The sequence below is a fragment of the Mus caroli genome, chromosome 11 (genome assembly GCF_900094665.2).
Source record: "Mus caroli chromosome 11, CAROLI_EIJ_v1.1, whole genome shotgun sequence".
Taxonomy (NCBI): domain Eukaryota; kingdom Metazoa; phylum Chordata; class Mammalia; order Rodentia; family Muridae; genus Mus; species Mus caroli.
In genome coordinates this window covers 46,431,291-46,452,128 of record NC_034580.1, presented here as the reverse complement: position 1 = coordinate 46,452,128, position 20,838 = coordinate 46,431,291, and the positions used below count along the sequence as shown (strand labels likewise).

Sequence of the window (20,838 nt, the reverse complement as noted above, 5' to 3'; positions counted from 1 at the left end):
CCACGATGATCTCTACTTATAAAGCCTGCGTTGAGCCGTGGGAAAACCATCTAGGTGGCAAACAGGTGGTGTGGTCAGAAACGCAGGAGGGGACTACAAAAATCACCGGGCAAAGCCACCTAACCTAGCCCAGAGAAAGGCAGCTTGTGGCTGGGTTTGCCCAATGAACCAACAGCCACTTCTCCAGCTCCTGTGACAGAATACAATGGAATGGAACGGAACAGAACAGAATAGAAAATAGAATAGAAAAGCTTGCAGCAGGTATGATGGTGGGTTCATACTGGGCGGAGTGCCTAACAGGTGTGACAGCACTCACTTCCTGCCCCTTAGGAGGCTTTCCCCAGAATCCTCTCTAAGAACCCAGTGCCAAATCGGGAGGAAGCCGTACAATACATGGGGGACTCATGTGTCTGCTTCCTAGCTGAGTGGTAACAGTCACATCAATGATAACCATATGAGGGAGTTGTCACCTGGGCCCCCAGGACACTCAGCCTGCCACCAAAAGAGAGGTCTTAGGGAACCCCGAGTGATAAGGAAGAATTGCCCATTTAAGTCACTGAACCTTTCTGTGGGGAGAGTCAGTTCACAGGTGCCTGGAACACTGGCAGGGGGCAGATATCCCTGGGAAGGAAGGAGCTTTGGAAGAAATGTTTTCTTGGTAAACCCAGGACCGGAGGGAATCCCAGTCATCACAAGGTGGGCAACCCTACTGGGAAGATTAACTTCCATAAATCCCACCTGAAATCAGTGTTTTCCGGCAGCCACAGAGTAAGGGGATATCTCCTTCTTTGACTTAAGAGAAATCTCACTGTCTGTGTGGCCCTGGTCCTAACCTCTGTTGATCATTCAACAAGGCTCAGCTCTGCCCATTAAAGCTCAGCTGGTTTCACCCCCTGCCTGCTTTAGTTCTCATCACAACAATCAACCTCTGAGGGAGATGGGGGAAGCCCACTGTTGGTATTTCACAAAACCTGGGCTCTGAGCCTTCAAGTTGTAGAGCTGGGTCTTTCCCAGCCTGACGGAGAACCCAGCTTTTGCATTCTGCCCTTCCTCCCGCCCCTCTTCATCTGCCATTCACTGTCCTCCTGGGTCCAAACAGCTCACTCATTCTCCACCTAACCCCACCTGAGCTGGCCAATTCTTGGTGTGGGTGAGTGGCCCTTGCACCAATGTGTTCTGCGGCCCATAACCTTCTTCCATGTGACCCCATGTTTCTCTGAGCAGCTAATGTCTACCTCGCAGTTTCTGTGGTCAAGGTGCTCTGCCCAGAACATTCTGGAAATGGTGAGGGCATCTTCCTAGGGCTATTCAAGTGCTCCTCTGCCAAGACTCAGACCCACCTCAGGTTCAGACAAGCACCTCTGGGTTCCTGGACCCAGGACACACAGTTGGGTGGAGGGGACATGTGTATCCTGTCCCCATGCTGAGTGCTACTGCTGCCCACCACTGACAGTTATGGTTATAATGAATCTTCACAGCACTCTGTGTGTGTGTGTCTGTGTGTGTGAATTGTCATCCTCTCCTTGTTTAAGGGCCAGGTCTCAGGGAAAAGCGACTTGCCAAGGTCATGGGACTGGGAAGTGACAGCTGAGCACTGGGCCTTCACTTTTCCTCAGTGCCAGCTGTCTTGTGGGATGGTCAGCGTCTGGTCGCCATGGTGACAAGCGTGACACCAGGACATTTGCCAGATAACTGTCATCTGTGTGGGAGATGGCAGCCTCTATTAAGTGAGGGTACCTGGGGGCTTCCACAGGGTAGACGAAGGCAGAGAGGAAGGCCTGGCTCACTTGCCTTTTCCTGGGATAAGATATGGTGAGCTGGGACCCCAGCAGAAATGCTAGGAATCCCTTATTATGATGCTATTAAACAAACCATGTGCAGTGGATGAGGGGGATGGTGCTCCATCCTTACCCGCGGGCCAAAGTCTCCTGGCGCACCCTAGAACCAAATACAGGAAGGTGAGCGGCTATTGATGTCATTATTTCTCCCCATTTCCTTTTGAACATCCCTCTGTGCTTGGACGCAAACAATAGGTGGGCCTTATTTTAAATCTCCATTTCCAATGAGGACATTGAGGTTCAGAGAGGTTAAGTAATAAGGCCAAGGTCACACAGCCAACAGATTGAAGCCAGGCTGGTCCTCATCTATGGCTACATCCCAGATAGCCAAGATCCCAGACACAGTGTGGCCTGTGGGATGGCGGCTCACACTGCATCCTCTCCCAATTCCTGAACCTTGGATTGGTGAAGCATAGCAAAGCTATGAGCTTTGACATGGTGGGTTCCGCTGCAACAGACACAAAGGAGAGAACTTCTCTTTGGTCTCAAAACCCCAGAGTTGTTTCTGTGGCTTTGGCAGTACTGGAACCAGCCTTCTGCCACCTCCCGCCCCTCATTTACAGAAGGACAAATTGAGGTCCTCACAACTGGGCAGCTTGCCAAAGCACACAGTTGTGGGGCCGGAATGCAAAGAGGAAGCTTGTCCCTGAGCAGCCACATCACCCAAGCATGACTGCATGTGGCCTCTGAGGTCTTTTCTCAGCCCTGCCACTCTGAGCTCCACTCTGGTCCCTCCTCCTGAGCCCACCATCAAGTCCACACAGATCGATTCATTCCCTTACAAGGAGCTTGGTGGGTCCTGTGTTTAATGCTGTTTAATGCTGAGTTTTTATGCTCTGCAACTGAGGTTTGGAGTTGGCTGCTGGCATCCTTTGTCAGCACACAGAATCTGGACTGCATCCCCCTCCACTTACCTTTTCCCCTTTGGGGCCTGGAAGTCCCTGGAGAAGGAAGATAGAGAAAGAACAGCGGTGAGAGAGCAAGCTAGGTTGGCTGCACTTCTGGCTGACCCCTGGCTGTGGGGCAGAGGGACCTGTGGGACTAACAGAGCTGTGGCATCTGAGTTGAACACTACACAGGCCTGCCAAGCCTTGCTGTCTCCTGGAAGCTCCACACCTGCCCTCAGCACAATGGTGATGAGGGATTGGGGTCGGCAGCAAGGGCCCACAGGCATGCTCTGAGCAGGAAAGGGCACATACACAAGGTTTTCTGCACGGCATGCTTTGTCTCTGCTGGGGAGGAGGCCATTGTCCAGAGTTGCCATCCAGTTTCCATCCATCTATACATCCACCAAACATCCACACATGCATCCATGTATCTATGCATGTACCCACCCATGCATCCATTCATGCACCTACCCATGCAGCCATCCATGTATCCACCCATGCATCCATGCATGTATCCATTCATCCATGCATGCACCCATCCATTCATGCATGCACCCATGCATCTATCCATCCATGCATGCATCCACTCACACATCCATGCATGCATCCACCTACATATCCATCCAACCAACCATCCACGCTTCCATTCATGAGTGCATCCATACATGTAGGCACCCATCCATCCATGCATGCAGGCACCCATTCATCCATGCATGCAGGCACCCATCCATCCATGCATGCAGGCACCCATCCATCCATGCATGCAGGCACCCATCCATCCATGCATGCAGGCACCTATCCACCCATGTATACAGGCATCCATCCATCCACACATGCAGGCACCCATCCATCCATTCATCCATCCACCTCCCCATACATCTGCTCACTTTCTCATTTATCTACTCATCTATGTACCCACCCATTCATCTACTCACCCATCCATTAATACATCCATCTACCTCCTACCTACCAACACCCATCTGCCTACCTGTTCACCCACAACCCATTATTCATTTAATTGTGCTTCTATTTCCCTGTGCACCTTGTTCATCGCTGAGGATGCCTGTGGACCATGGACTTCTCAAACAGGTATTAAGAACTCTTTAGCCTGATGCCATCATGGGTGTCTTGAAACTATGTTAGGCATTCTGTATCTAGGACCTATTGGGAGAGACTTGTAGACTTTGAGGGCTGACTGAACACTAGGGACCGATCATGGTTCTCCATAGCTCCACAGCATCTCCTAGGAGAGGATGCCTTCCAGGCAGAAAGCTGAAAGGGCATCTCCATGCTTACAAGTCAGCAGATGGATTTGAACACACGTGACAAATGGCTTGCTCTCCTATAGCTGCTGAACTAACTTTCCAGTCCCCTCAGGTATCCCATGGTCACTTCACCCCCACAGTGGCAGCCCTACCCCAGGACCATCTAGGATGTTGTGATCACTTACTGGCTTGCCGTCCAGACCTAGAGGTCCCTGGAACAGGAGAGAAAGCAAGGGTTACACACAGGAACATTCCTCCCATGTCTTAGGACCCCATTATTCAATGATAAGAAAGCAAAGCTGAGCCCTGAGGTCAGGGTACATCCCATGTGGCCAGGGTGGGGAGTGGGGAAGGGCGCTTGTGTGTAGTCAGCCACTCATGACCCTATCTCCTGATAACAGAGCCCCAGTTCTTCTCTAAAGCCCTCTGCCTCATTAGGGTGGGCAATGGCTTTCTCTCTTGTCATGGTAACAGGTGCAGGACTGGGATGAAGGCTGAGCCATAAGCATCATGGCTGGGACTTCAATGGTGCTCTCAAGGGGAAAGGGGCTCTTTTCCCCAATGGGATTGAACCTGGAGTTCCATGCCCTCCCCGACCCCATGGGGGGGAGAGAGAGAGAGAGAGAGAGAGAGAGAGAGAGAGAGAGAGAGAGAGAGAGACAGTCTCGAGGAAAGACAGTGCTGAGGGCTGGAGGCTGGAGCTGTGCAGCAATCCTCACACATCTGGTTCTTGGGTTTCCTTTAAGCCAGCTTGACTTGATTGACTGTCACTTAGATTGGAGGATTCTGGAAGGCTAAGTATTCTGCTGTGGCATGTGACAGTAGCAGTAAGGAGAAGCGAGATGATTCCTGGGCCAGGGCTGAGAGCAGGGCATCATAGGATGACCAGGCCTCTGTGGTGCCCGCAGAGGGCCACCAATGCTAATGTGTACTCTGTCTAACCACCTGTCTACTGAACAAGTCTCACCCATCTCCCTCTAGGGCTAGATGGGTGCCACATGGGGAGATGCTGCAGACCAGGGTTATTTGTTCTCTGCAAGCCCTGTTCTCCTCACTACTCTCCCCCCACATCCCCACATGTACTTCACTTTTTTTTTTTTAAAGAAACATTTCAGTTTAACATGTGTGTCACCTTTGACCCCAGGAGCAATGCCTGTAGCCCCACCCTTCTGAGTCTTTTCACATACTGTCCCCCTGCCTGGCTCATCTTTCTCTCTGCACATCCTCAGCTTGGTTACCCTCTTTCATGAAACCTTCCAGGTTTCTCTGCATCCTAGAGTTAGGATGTCTGTCCCTGTTCCTGGTAATACAGTCTGATGGTTGCATGTGGGATATGGCTAATGTGTGTTCTACACAAGTATCCACAACAGCCAAGAAGAAAGTTTCGTCCCTTGACTCTCGAGCACGTGAGTGAGACCTGACATGGAACATGTAGCTGGGGACAGCTTGGGTCAAACATTCCTCATCAGAAGGCCTGCCTTCTAGGCTGGGATTGTAGCTCAGTTGATAGAGGGCTTCCCTAGCATGCACAAAGCTCTGGGTTCAGTCCCTAGAACTGCATAAAAACCAGGCACGACTGTAATACCAGCCTTCAGAAACTGGAAGCAGGAGGATCCTCAGTTCGAGGTGAGTTCAAGGTCAGCCTGTCTCAAAACCTGACACTTCAAGTAGCATCACGATGCCCAACCAGTGGATTCTTCCATGCGGTGAGACTGTGCTTCATGCATACAACTATTTAACATGTCTCATTAACAGCAGGCTTGAGCACATGGAATGTTTGACTTGTCAGGGGTTTTGCATTTAGATGAGTCCCATCCCTACAAAAGCTCATCAAACATATGCAAATATCGGGCGAGTATTGTTCATCCAAGAAGCTTGGGACACACGTCTCTTGGATTTGGAATATTCACATTTACATAATGAGATATCTTGGAGATGGACCCAAGTACAAACAATGAAATTCATTTGTCTCATTTGCATATTATCCACATGTCTTGAAGGTAATTTTTGCCTGATGCTAATAATTCCGTCTGCTACTCGACACACTGTGGGATTTTCTAGGTGGGGTGTTAAGCCGACAACTCAGAGAAGTTTCCGATGTGGGGGCCTTTCAGATTTTCAGATGAGGGATGCTACCCTCCTCCGTGAGGGAGGAGGGAGAGAGAAGTGGAACAGATGACGAGTGAGCCCTGGCAGTTCGGAGCCCAGAAGGGGTGTGTTCAGCTTTGAGTTGAGGTAGCAGAAATGGTGAGGGAGAGGTACCTGGTGAAATTACACTTGGGGATTTGGTTCTAATGTGGATGTGGTGAATAAGGGGGGAGGTGAGCAGTGTGGGCAGAGAAGCTAATGCTGAAACGGGGTGCTGGGGACCCGGTCTTTAGGACACAGCTGACCCACAGCCATGACCGTCATCTGCAGAGGTGGTTCTGGGTTCGTGGCTGAGGCCTGGGTAAGAGAGGTATTCCTAGGCTTTGGAAGTAGTCCCCTTATGGGCCTCAGAGAGACTGTTGGGTAAGTAGAGGACAGTTACTAGGAGTTGGTGACATTGAGGGGGAGGACTCAGAGGTAGGTAGAGGACATCCCCTCTCTCTCTCTCTCTCTCTCTCTCTCTCTCTCTTTCTCTTTCCTCCCCCACCCCCATACAGGGTTTCTCTGTGTAGCACTGGCTATCCTGGAACTCACTCTGTAGACCAGGCTACCTGTGAACTCAGAAATCCACCTGTCTCTGCCTCCCGAACGCTGGGATTAAAGGCGTGCGCCACCGCTGCCCAGCTGAACATTCTGCTCTGTAGTCAGACGGAGGGACCTGACTTGACAACGTGCTTCTGATGTCCCTTCTGTCCTGGGGAGGATGGCAGGGGGAAGGGGAGGGCTGGGTTGCTCTGAGCTGTGAGACTTTCTAGGATGTAAACGCCCCATCTCTCCACCACCTTTCTCAGCCCCTTGGTCTGCCATCCTGTAGACTTGTCCATGGAGAGAGATTCTGTGGTCCAGAAACTCTGAGAAACACTTAGTTTCACTCTGTGAAGCAGGTTTCTTTCCCATAAACCTTGTCCAGATCATTATCTAGTTTGTGAGTTTCTGAGTGGCAGGGTTCCCAGTCTTATGAGACTGAGCTGTGCTGAGACTTAGCATAACAACTCAAGTATGAGGCTATATAGTTTATATAGTTTACAAATTAGGCATTCCCATGGGCTGGAAAAGGGCTTAAGCCTGGATTTGGGAGAGAGAGAGATGCCTCAGGGAAGGGCTAGGGGATGCCAGAAACAAATCTGGCTGTTGTGTGGTTAAAATTAAGGCAAGACAAAGTCCAGGCAGAATGTTCTGGAAGGACAGAGCCCCAGGCTGGCTGGATGCATGCTCCTGGTAGCAGGATTAGGGGTGGGTATCTCTCCCATCAAAGCAACCCACCCCTGCCCTAGACAATGGGGAATTAACCACGGGCTACTCCCACCCTTCCTGAGTTTCCTGCACGAAACACCAGGGAGAAAAGCAGCTGAGGGCAGAGAGTTGAGTCTCGCAGGATCTGGGTTCAAATCCCTCCTCTGACCCATGCTACTCTGCCTCTGGGAACTGTCTCCTGCCTGATCAAAGCCACAGGATTCAGCAGAGGTTGTCGTCACCTTCTGCCCTCCATGAAACCCCACAGCTGTTTACAAGTTTCAGTTCTGCTTAAAGTTGATTTTCTTCGAGGAGATCAGCTGGCTCCCGGATGTTTCTGGATGTTTGAGAAGCAAATAAAACCACAGGCTGCACATGGATGGAGAGCAGAGCCCCAGGGTAGGCTCTGTCTCCTGCCTCACTCAGCAATCTGGATGTTCCAGACCTTGATCTTGTCTGTAAAGTGGGAGACATGCTGTTCTCTCAGATGACTAGTTCAAGCTGAGTCCCAGGTCAACCTCCCTTTTGAATTCCTGCCTTAGATCAACCCCAAGACAGGAGACAGCCACAGGCTGATATATATTGAGATAAGGTCTCACACTGTAGCCCTGACTGGCTTAAAACTCACTATGTAGACCAGGTTGACCTCAGACTCACAGAGACCCACTTTCCTCTGCCTCCAAAATGCTAGGATAAACATGCAAACCACTACTTCTAGCGTCCCTTAAAAAAATATTTGGGTGTGTGTGTGTGTGTGGTGGTGCACGCCTTTAATCCCAGCACTTGGGAGGCAGAGGTAGGCGAATTTCTGAGTTCGAGGCCAGCCTGGTCTACATAGTTCCAGGACAGCCAGAGCTATATAGAGAAACCCCCTCTCAAAAAAAAAAAAAAAAAAAAAAAAAAACCACACACACACACACATACACACACACAAAAAAACCCCAAATATTGGGGGCTGGAGAGATGGCTCAGCAGTTAAGAGCACTTGCTACTATTGTAGGGGACCAGGGTTTGGTTCCCAGAACATATATAATACTTCATAACCCTTAGTAACTCCAGTTCCAGAGATCTGCTGCCCTCTGACCTCCATGGGGACTAGGCAGACACACGGTGCACATATATACACACAGGCAAAAACATACATAAAAAAGAAATAGTCTTTTAAAATAATAAATAAATAAATTAATAAATAAATACATAAATAAATTTATTGGTTTTTCGAGACAAGGTTTCACGGTGTAGCCTTGACTGTCTTGGAAGTCACTCTGTGTAGAACAGGCTGTCTTGAACTCACAGAAATCTGCCTGTCTTTGTCTCCCCACTACTGGAATTAAAGGTGTGTGCCACCACTTCCCAGAGATTTATTTTATTTGATTTTTTTTTTTTTTTTTTTTTTTTTGAGACAGGGTTTCTCTGTGTAGCCCTGGCTGTCCTGGAACTCACTCTGTAGACCAGGCTGGCCTCGAACTCAGAAATTCTCCTGCCTCTGCCTCCCAAGTGCTGGGATTAAAGGCCACGCCCAGCTTTATTTTATTTTAAATTATGCATATCTGTACTAACAGAGGCCAGAGAGGACGTTGGCTCCCTTGAAGCCGGAGTTACAGGTAGTTCTGTCCTTCACAGCCCCAGTGGGTTGTACCTAAGCAGGGGTCCATGGAGCCATCCCTGAGATGGGGTTTCCGTCTGGGGCTCTGTCCCTGGGGCCTCAAGATAATCAGGCCCTGAGAGCTGTGGAGCCAGCCACTTCCTGTTGGGGAAGATAAGGGCTGATGCTTCCCGATGCCTCCTCCAGGGCAAGGATGAAGGCAGTGGGGAGGGGGTTATCTCAGAGTTGGTCCTTTGTAGTTTTCTTCTCAAGACAGGGTTTCTCTGTGTAGCCTTGGCTCTCCTGGAATTCACTCTGTAGACCAGGTTGGCTTTGAACTCAAAAGGTTCACCTGCCTCTGCCTCCTGAGTGCTGGGATTAAAGGTGTGTGCCACCACTGCCTGGTGGTCCTTCTTGGATTTTTAAAAATGTATTTATTTATTTGTGTGAGTGTGCGTGCACACATATGGGGTTCAGAGTCCGACATTTGGGCATCAGCTGTCTCCTTCCAGTTTGTGTGTTTTGGGGATTGAACTCTGGTCTTCAGGCTTGACAGTGAGTGACTTTACTCGCTGGACTATCTCCCTGGCCTTTTTTTTTTTTTTTTTTTTTTTTTGGTTTTTTTTCAAGACAGGGTTTCTCTTTATAGCTCTGGCTGTCCTGGAGCTCAGTTTGTAGACCAGGCTGGCCTCGAATTCAGAAATCCGCCTGCCTCTGCCTCCCAAGTGCTGGGATTAAAGGTGTGCGCTACCACGACCGGCCTTTTTTTTTTTTTTTTTGAGACAGGCAGATATTGGCCTTGAACTCTTGATGCTCATGCCTGCATCTCCCACTGCTAGGATTGTGGGTATGTATCACTCTGTCTAGGTTGAGTGGGTCCTTCTTACCCGGCCTCACCTTCCCTGAGATGGGCAGGAAAAAGCCAAACCAACAAACCAGCAATGTTTAGATGCATACAGAACCACTCCACCCAACCCGAGCTGGGGGACTGTCTTGCTTTCTAACTGTAATTAATGCTGACAGCTCCTGCTGGGGAAATGGAGCCCTCAAAATGCACTGGGTTGGGGGGCCCCTGGATGAGGGGGCTTACCAGGATTATCAGTTCAGGGCCTAGTAATTAAGCCCCAGATGTTGACGATTCATCAAATTACAAGGCTGGTGGGGTCTGAGATCCCAGCCGGGGAAGTGTGCATTCCTCTATGAAGGCTCTGTGAGTCTTGTCCCAGCCTTCTATAGGGCTGGCCAGCGGGTGGGAGTAGGGGGCAGGCCCCTCCAGGCAGGTCAGCCCCATATGGTTCTGATTTCTCAGACCTGGCTGTTTGCATACACATGGACTACAGTTCTAGTCTGTTTTGAAACTATTTCCCAAACTTGAGTTCCCTGCCCCAGGGCAAGGGAAGAAAGGGTCTCAGTGTGGAGGTCCAGCTGTGGTTTGTGCCCTGCTTGTGGCCTGCTGCTCTTTCCAGAGACCCTAGGTCTGGGTGCTTTGCCGAGTAGCCTCTGTACCCCAAGTCGTAGCAAGCTCAAGACACACAGGTGTGTCAAGTGGCACGAAGCTGAGGGCAGCTATGAATGCAGCCAGGTATAACATTGTAAACTTATTTAAACTATTAGTTTTTTTTTTGTATTGTGTTTATGAGTTGATCACATCATTCCCAAGTGTGACCTTTGCAATAGATGTACAGTTGAGGGCTGGTGAGATGGCTCAGAGGGTAAAGGTGCTTGCAGCCAAGCCTGACAACCCAAGTTCAATTCCTGGAACCTACATGGTGCAAGGCAAGAACTGACTACTGAAAATGGAATTGTCTGCTCATCTCCATAGGAAGACATAGCATGCATAGTTTCTCTCTCTCTCTCTCTCTCTCTCTCTCTCTCTCTCTCTCTCTCTCTCCCTCTTCCCCTCCCTTCCCCCCCACCCCCCCACACAAATAAGTATTAGATGTACAGATGATGACATCATTGTGCAATGTCAAAAGCTAGAGGTTTTGTCAAGTATCAACCACAAGGTTAAAAAATAAAAACAAAACCCACTACCACAACAAAAACCCTCAAACCAACCAAATTAGCAGCCATGTTGAAAACAAAAACAAAAACAAAACTGGACAGTTCACTTCACTACACAGACTTTGGAATTGTCTAGAAAAGCAGGAAGGCTTCCCAGCCCCTGGGACATGCTCTTGCCCTCCCAGGCCTGCACTGCCTTCTCAGGGTTACGGCCCGAGGGCCCTTGCTCCACTCTTTCCTTTTGCTTCACATCCGCTGGCTGCCTGGGAGAGTGACCCGCTGGGTGTAGGGGCACGGGTGTGCAACCCTTGGCCTGGGCCTCTTTCAGCCGTGACACTCTGAGCCATGGAAGCAGCTGGCTTCTATTTCGTGGCGAGGGCTTGCTCAGTGAGTGGCCCGTGTTGGCTGGAAGCAATTACATCTATGTCCCCATCAAACACAATGGCTGGAAGAGGAGGTATTTAAAGGACTAAGCCTTTGAACTGATCCCAAATATCTGCTTAAATTACTTATTCACCCTTTCCTGGTATTTGGTGCAGAGGAACACGATTACCTTGTCAGGTATCAGGAAAAATTGCCCCTCTTCGGGGAGAGGGAATAAAGGGCCTTGATTCCCAGTGGGTGTGGGAGAGTGGAGTTTGAGACTGGGGAGTTGAGCTGTGCCTGTCTGAGATGCTTGTGTGCCAGGGAGCACTGGACATAGTACACAGGCTGGGGCATCCTTTCAGCACCAAGCAGCCTGCTGTGTGACTCGGACTCTACTGTGGATCCAGGGACCAGTGACAGAGATAGCTCATAGTTGACGGAGGCTCTGTGTGTTCTGCACCTCCTGGTTCACGAGCAGAGCCCCTGCTTTGTCTGTGGTCTGATGGGGGTACCTGTTTCTCTTCTCCCTGCCTACTCACGCAGGATCTCCTAGGCTGCCCTCCCTCCTTCTTTTGTGTGCAGGACTGATTCACACGAGGCAGTGCACCACAGGCCTCCCTCCCTCCCACCCCAGCTCTCCTACCCCGAGCTGCAGCACGGATCTTTCTTGATTTCTGTAGACAACATAGGCATAAAAAGTAACACCACCAGCAACAAGGTTGCAAACTGTATGGCTCTAAAGTACACAGCAAAGTTAGGTTCCCAGCTTTTCTTGGATCTGCTGTGAGGATTGCCCTGCATGGGCTGATGTGCAGGACTTCATTCAGACCCACCCAGTCCACCTAGCCCACGCCCCAGTTCGTACGCTTTCCTGTTGGCAGGTTTCTAGTTCTTATATTTATTTATATATTCTAAATACTGTTATATAAAACTATAATTCTTATGTATACTAATTACATAATTAATATAAAAATATATAAAGGAATTAAATTCTAACTTAAAATATAAATTAACAATATTAATCATATACAAATATAATTGTTATATTCTTATGATATATAATTTTTATATTATGATATTATTTTTCTTTATTAGGTGATGCATGTGAGCTCACGTTTCAGGAGCTGAACGGTCTCTTTGGTCCTTCTGTACTCCTGAGCACAACTCGCCTCCCTCCCAGACCAGCCTCTTCTATCGATCGTGTCCATCCCTGATTTTCTGAACAGACAGACAAGGAATGGGATGACATGTTGGCTACGCCCCTGTCCTTAGACCTCAAGAACAAGCTGCCCATTTCTTCTTGGATGCTTGTGTCCTTTGGATAGAGAAGTGGAGCGGGCAGGATGGCTCTCCTGAGACTAAGACATCAGAGGAAGGGAGCAGTTGACTCCTTAGTGAGGCTGGCTGCCTCAACCGAGTGCTCCTTATCAGCCTGACTCTGTCTGGGGGTGGGGGCTTCTGAACCTCACTTTTGTCAGCACCCACCTGGCTTATGCTTGTTTTTTGGCTTTTCTTTTTCTTTGAGACAGGGTCTCACAGGGTCTCACTGAGACAGTGAGTCCTGGTTGACCCAGGACTCACTCTGTAGATCAGGCTGGCTTCAAACTCAGTGATCTGCCTGTTTATGGCTGAGATGAAAGGTGTTTGCTAGTCGCTTTTCTGTGTTGAGGAAGGGTTTCACATAGCTTAGGTGAGTACCATAATGCCTGTTTTTTGTTTGTTTGCTTGTGTTCTTTTGAGACAGGGTTCTCTGTGTAGCCCTAGCAGTCCTGGAACTTGCTCTGTAGACCAGGCTGACCTTGAACTCAGAGATCTATCTCCCAAGTATTGGAATTAAAGGCACACACCACCACTGCCTGGCTTTCATGCCTGTTTTTTTCTATGTGGCGTAGGAATTATTCCCATAGGGCTGGCAAGATGGCTCAGTGGGTAAGAGCACTGACTGCTCTTCCGAAGGTCCTGAGTTCAAATCCCAGCAACCACATGGTGACTCACAACTACCCATAATGAAAACTGACACCTTCATCTGGTGCATCTGAAGACAGCTGTGTATTTATGTATAATAATAAATAAATCTTTGGGCCAGAGCAAGCAGGGACTAAGTGAGCCAGGCCAACGGGAATGAGCGGGGTTGACCAGAGGGAACAGAGGTCCTAAAAATTCAATTCCCAACAACCACATGAAGGCTCACAACCATCTGTACAGCTACAATGTACTCACATACATTAAATAAATAAATAAATAAATAAATAAGTAAATCTTTTCCAAAAAAAAAAAAAAAAGGAAGGATCCCCATAGAACCCAAGGCCTTATTTATATTAGGCACCCAGGCTACAAAGTCAGCTACATTCCAAGCCTCCTACTTCAGTTTTTGTTCTTATATCACACCTCCCTTCCCTGAGGCTGCAGCCCCGTCTCCCGCCTGATGTGGGTTTGCAGGTAGGTGCTCACAGCTACTAAACCCTCCTGACACTGACCACAGCCTAATGTGAAGCTGGAGCTGAGGTGACTTGTGGATCAGTCGTAGGCTTCTAGGATGGATTTCTTGCTACTACCTGTAAAATGCCAAACTGCCCTGAGCTGAGAATAAACAGTTGTTGAACAATGTTTACACATGACAGTGATTCCATGAACGAAAGGTCCAATTTCCCACCAGCCCCGGTGTCTGAACACCGGTGAGCACTAGGGGGCGCCCTTGGTTTGTTATCTGCTAGTGAAAGCCAACTCCTGCCCTGGTGTCACAGCGCTAGAGGCTCTGTACTTAGTATGCTCACCCAGGCAAAGCTTGCTAGCCTCAAGGGCTCCCCCTGCTGGACTGAATGATTATATAGCGACAGGAACTGTCATTCACTGAACCCGGTATGAGTGCCCAGTCCTGGAGCTCCCAGGAACCATCCACTTGGATCTCCTAATTGCTACCAGGGATGCAAAGAACATAATATCTATGAGGAGTGAGATATGCCTGAGATCGCACAGTCTATGAGGACCCCAAACTCATTCTTTCTCCAGTCATGGGAGGCTGCAGGAACAGCTTCCTGCTCACATACTGTCTTCTCTCCCAGTCTTTTTATGACTTGGCCCAGTTCATGTCTGTGAACAGGCTCCTCCACGCAGTAGGCTGTGTGTGGTGAAAGGAGAGGTGCCAGCCAGCAGCCAGTCTGCAGGTACCACTCCATGGCTGGTTGCTGGCAGCCAGTAAGCAGACGGCCCATCCTCCTCTGCTGGTCTCTTGTGGCACTGTTTCCTCTTCCATAGTGACCTGTGGGCAGGAGGCCCCTGTACCAGGAAGGTGCAGAAACAGGAGAGGGTGTGCGGCCCTGGAACCTGAGCAGCGGACCCAAAGCGCAGGCCCCATGACTGCCTGTGGTCATCTCTCTTTCCTTGGCTGCCTCACACGCGACATGATGGGAAACTGAGGAATGGAGAGCCAGACCCCGACCGTGGCAGGACTGAAGAAGTACCTGTTTTGTTCCGCCGCCTGGGGGAAGGCTGGGGAGGAAGCCCGTATGGAGGACCTCTTCTGCAAGCTCAGCTGGCTCTGTCTTTGAGGTTCCAATCTGGGGACTATTATGGGGGACTCAGGAAGTGGGTGTTCACCCCTCCTCCCTCTGCCCAGCATCTTGGGGGCTGGGAGCTGCCCCGCAGGGGTCAGATGGGAGTGAGCCAGGGAATGTTAGAATTTAAGAAAGCATATGAATTTGGGGGTATTACAGATGAATCATTTAACTAATTACATTTTTACAATCAAAGCTGTTTTTGAACTGGAAGAGCGTAAGGAAGCGTCAGAGTGTGTGGTGGTCATGGCTTTTTTTTTTTTTTTTTTTGGTTCGCCTGATTAATTCCAAACAGTCCAATTGAGTTATTCACTTGGAAATTGGTCCCAGGCTGGGGCCCTGTCTCGAAGACCACATTTCAGCCCCGAGCTTATTCTGTCCTTTGGGACCTCAGCTGTCGATGCCTGACTGATGTTGGAGGCTTTGCAGGTCCTGCCTCCCTGGGTACTGTGAGTTTAACCAGACGGGGCCTGTGGGTGGTGCTCGGTCCTGGGAGATGCCTGCGTGAGGGTTTCTGATTCCAGGGGGACCTGCCTCATGCCCCATGAAGATCTGATTCCTCATTAAAAATTTTTATTGTGTTTATTTATTGTGTGTTGTGCGGGTTGAGAGTGTCGTGGTAATTACTTGAAGGTCAGGGTCCTGGAGAGTGAACTTAGTGGGCTGGCTTTGCAGCAAGCACCTTTAGCTGCTGAGCCATATAGCAGGCCCCAGATCCTAACAGAAGGTTTTTGCTCAGGCTGAGCCTCATTTCCTGGCAACTCTTCTATCTCAGTTTTCAACTCTAGCTTTGTCAATAAACTACTGTAGACTTCTCCTGGTGAGATTCCTCCTTCCTTCTGCCTCTGCCTCAAAACCAGGAGACCTTTAAAACATGTGGTGGGAGGAAAACATTATTTAAAATGCTGGTCATCAGAAGTGTTTCCGGAGGCTGGAGGTAGAGCGCAGTGGAAGACTGCCTAGTGTGCAATTAAAATCTATTTTCAATTTCTAGTACTGCTAAACACACACACACACATACACGCACACACACACAGAGATACACACACCACACACAAACACACACACAGACACCCACACCACACACACAGACACACACCACACACTCACACAGACACAGACACACACACACAGACACACACACACACACAGACACAGACACAGACACCTACACCACACATAGACACAGACATCCACACCACACACACAGACACAGACACACACACCACACACTCACACAGACACAGACACACACACACAGACACCCACATCACACACACAGACACAGACACACACACCACACACTCACATAGACACACAGACATAGACACCTACACCACACACAGACACAGACACCCACACCACACACACAGACACACACAGACATAGAGACACACACACCACACACACAGACACACACAGACATAGAGACACACACACCACACACACAGACACAGACACACACCCACACCACACACACACAGACACACACACAGACACAGAGACACACACACACACACACACACACACACACACACACACACACACACAGACACACACTCTGGCAGGCTCAGTGGCAAATGTCTGTAATCCTAGTACTTGCAAGATGGAGAAGGCAGGGAGACCAGGGATTCAAGGTCATCTTTGCTATGCAGGAAATTCAAGGCCAGCCTGGGCTACACGGAGCATTTGTATGCACATAATCAGATAACCAAGACAGGACTTGATTCTAAATGAAATTCACACAGGGCTCATATATATTTTACACATAGAGCTCAAAGGTAATCTTATTTTATATTTATAATTTAATTTTTGGTGTTTTGAGACAGAGTCTCATAGTCTAAGCTGGCCTGGGAGTCTCTGTGTAGCCCAGGCTGTCCTCAAATTTGTGATCTTCCTGCTTTAGCCTCCCAAGGACCTGGATTAGAGATATGTGTCATGGTGTTACGAGTTATCTCTCTGTCTGTCTCTGTCTCTCTATTTCTGTGTGTGTGCATGCATGTGTCTGTGTGTATGCATGTGTATGTGTGTGCATGCATGCATGTGTATGTGTGTATATGCATGTGTATGTGGGTACATGCATGTGTATGTGTGTGTGCATGCATGCATGTATATGTGTGTGTGCGTGTGTATGTGTCTGTGTGTGCATGAATGTGTCTGTGTGTGCATGAATGTGTCTGTGTGTGCATGAATGTGTCTGTGTGTGCATGCACGTGTCTGTGTGTGCATGCACGTGTATGTGTGTGCATGCATGTGTATGTGTAGGCCCAAGGTTGATGTTGAGAAGCAATCATTCTAGGTCCTTCTTTTCCTTCATTCACCGAGGCAGTCTCTTAAGGGAACCGCAGAGCCCACCACTGTGGCTGGTCTGGATAGCCAGCTTGCCCTGGCGATTCTGTCTCTACCTTCTGAAGCTAGGATTGCAGCTGGCCTACTGCAGTCAGCGGGCATTTCTGAGAGTTCTGGGAATCGGAACTCTGCTTCCCACGCTCTCTGACCACTGAGCCACCTCCCCAGCCCCTACACCTGTGCTGTGACTGTCACAGGTCGGATGTAGGATTTTTCCACTTGTGGCATCCTGTTGACATCACAGGCTTCTGATTGGAGATATTTCAGAGTTTTGGCTCAGAGAGGGTCAACCCACACAGACCTGCCCAGAACTCTGCAGGGACTTGCAGAGCTCCAGTCTCATCTGGAAGGTGGGTACAGGGTCTGACCGGGCTACACTCAGCATCTCTCTCCTCTCCCAGCCCACTGCTCAATAACTCTGAACACACGGGGCCACACTGTGTGACTTGGTCTTTCCCTTTGTGCATATACTGCCTGTGCCTGCTTGGCATGGAATGTTGTCCCTTACACAATAGGTGTGGAAGATGGAGGAGCTACCTCCACAGTGTGCACAGGGAACACGAACAGTGCAGAAGCTAGGGGATCTGTCTGAGAGAGCAGAACAGGGTTTGGAAATGCTGTGTAGATGGAGCTGATTTCTAAGCAGAGCAAGGTTGAACAGAGATGGCGAAGAACAAGGAACAACAGGGCCCCGGCAGGATCCATAGAGGTGGGAGCCGGGCCCCCATGCTTGCTGCTGAGAGCTCATGGAAGAGAAGCTGGACCAAGGCCCTGCCCCAGTCATCGACTCTGAGCCTCCAGGACTGTGAGCTACATAAGCCTTCCCCCCCCCTCTCACTCTCATTTGCATGCACGTGTGTGGGGGCCAGAAGTCGCTTCAGGGGATACTGATAGCTTAGAGGGTGCACTGTGAGGGTTCAGGCAGCATGGGGCTTGGGGAATCTTTGTTCCCCACTGCCAATCTACAAGGGCCTACATCATGTAGCCCCTGGATGGGATCACCACACTCCTCCTCCTTTTTAAGATTTATTTTTTACTTATGTGTATGTGTGCACCTGTATAAGTTTATGTGCACCATGTTATGGGCCCATGGAAGCCAGAAGATGCCCTAACACTGGAGTTATAGGGGGTTGTGAGCTGTCTTATACTGGGAACTTAATCCAGGTCCTTTGCAAAAGCAGCCATTACTGCTGGACTATCTCTCCAGCCCCCCGACACCTTTCCTCCTTCCACCCTCTCTCTGTCACTTGCTTTCTCCTTCTTCCCATTCTTGCCTCAGATGGCTCTTGACATAGGAAGCTTGCTCTAAACTCCATGACCTGTACCCTCGTCTGTTTTCCTCTGCGGAGAGTACTCACCTGCCCCTCAGATCTCTGCATCTTGTCACGGAAGTCTCAGTTCAAAGGTCATTCCGTCCTTCTTGAATATTAGATCCAAATCACAGAACGATCTATGGATCCCACCCCCCCCAGCACCCTCACCTCACCCTCCTTTGTTATCTTCCTGGTACATTCCCCGTATTCCTCCCAAAGGCAGGTAGGAAGCCAGAGAGCCATGGAAGCTCCACACTGAGGGTGAAGAACATGAAAAGTCTAAAGAAGAAAGGCAAAGAAGGCCTATTCTTGTGTTTTTGTGTAAAGGGTGAGAAGTGGAGATGAGATTAAGCCCTGAGTGACAGACAAGTCATTGTCACTTTAGAAGCTCGGTACATCTTCAAGATGAAAAAAAGGGATGTGTGAGAGAGACACTTTCAGGACGACTCCACTGTGTCCAGATGATCTCTCTCTCCCATCCCCAGCTATTTAAGACCGTGACTGGGGCTGATTTGCCTGTGTGCCTTCCCTGTGTGGAGCACAAGGCATGATATCAAGCCTATTTATGAGATGCCGAAACATTTTGACACATACAATCTGATCAATTCCCCTAAATTCTGAAATACCTTGCCTGTGGGTCTTTTGCATCCCGCATTGTTGATTCACAAAGTTCAGTGCTCAGAACACCCCCTCTGCTGATTGATCAGTGAGTGCGAGATGACTGCTTGTTTCTTTGCCCCAATCAGGTCCAAACTCTATACTTGCAATTCCAAATTTCACCACTAGGTGCCAGGCAAACACAAACTTTAACAAACAGGTCAGGTTTCTTGAGACTTCTAGCCAGGCCTTTAATTCCAGCATTAGGGAGGTAGAGGCAGGAAGATTTCTGTGAGTTTGAGACTAATTTGGTCTACAGTGTGAGTTTCAGGACAGCAAGGGTTATACAGTGAAAAACAAAACAAAAAGCATCAAAAAAAGAGAACTTGTAATGAAAATACACCCTAAATTGAAACAAGACACATACATATAGATATATATTTAAAACTTATCATATTGAAATAAATTAAGAGTATGATAATACCCACAGTTGGCCAGAGTTGGAGAAACATGCCGCATTCGTGCTCTGTTGGTGGGAATGTAAATGAGAGCGGCCTCCCAGAGGGCAATTTGGCAACGCACATCAAAAGCCTTCAACATGTGCAAACCCTTTGGTGCAACAATCCAACTTATAGACATTTATTGTATGGAGATAATCACAGAAATAAGCCTTTACTTACTCCCAGGATGTTGAGTGTAAGGATGAAAAATTGTCCATATAAATAGCATAACTTAGAGACTGGCTATATAAAATGATACATGTGATCAGATACTATGTAGCCATTACATCTTGTAACAGTTTTTAATGATGTGGGAGTGTCTCATGATATTTCAAGTGAGAGAGAGAAAAGTGTGTTCCTAGAGCCTTGTTTTTTTTTTATTATAGTGGAAGTATGCGAACAAAGCTGCGTGTAAAAATGTTAAAAGAACATGAAAATAGTGAGCCATTGTCTGTGGATGGTAGGAGGAGGATGGCTCTCCCCCCTTTGGTTGCCTTTCTCTACTTTCCTAATGTTTTACAATAGACACGACCATGCATTTATTGCAACAGTAAGGTCCTATTAACAAGCCCTTGGGGACATGAAGGACAGACAGCCTCTGTTCAGGAAGGGCATGGAGACAGTGACCCCAGAGCCCCGTCAGCTCTGACTCCCTTTAGTCCATACATAACCTGCCTCACAGATGTGGGTGGCCCCTGTTGCCCCTGTCCCTTAGCCACTCCATGGGCTGCACATGTGGACTTCATTTCAGCTGGGGGTGTGGGGGCAGGGAGAGGTGGAGTGAACGCAGACAGCACAGGCCGGGGATCCCATCACAGCCCTTCGCTCCAGCTTGCCTGTTCTTTCTTCCCCCTAGGAACTGCTGAGAGTCTGGTTCAATGGGAAAAAGAAAATCGCTCCCCTACCCCACCCCGATCCTGGAGTTTGCCAACAAAGTAAACACTGCTTCTAAGATTCCCTCAAACAAAAACACCAACACTAAGCTGCAGCAGTGAAACAGCTGTTCCTAAAACCAATCGGTCTCAACGCTGGGTTTCTGTCCAAATGCTTGGCTGTAGGCTGAGCAGATTAGAAGGGTTTCCTCATTTATTTCTTCATTACATTTCTTATTACACCATCATATCTATCTATCTATCTATCTATCTATCTATCTATCTATCTATCTATCTATCTATCTATCTATCTATCTATCTATCTAT

At 48.8% G+C, this 20,838-nt stretch overlaps 1 protein-coding gene across 1 annotated transcript in view; it reads right to left on the bottom strand.

Annotated features, from left to right (window-relative positions):
* Col23a1 (collagen type XXIII alpha 1 chain) overlaps positions 1–20,838 on the bottom strand; it is a 287,526-nt gene that overhangs the window by 30,814 nt on the left and 235,874 nt on the right. The window contains exons 6-8 of the mRNA XM_021177066.2: positions 4,176–4,202; positions 2,753–2,779; positions 1,912–1,938 (exon numbers count right to left, since the gene is read on the bottom strand). Coding sequence (XP_021032725.1) covers positions 1,912–1,938; positions 2,753–2,779; positions 4,176–4,202 — 81 coding nt within the window. The remainder of the gene's footprint in view (positions 1–1,911; positions 1,939–2,752; positions 2,780–4,175; positions 4,203–20,838) is intronic.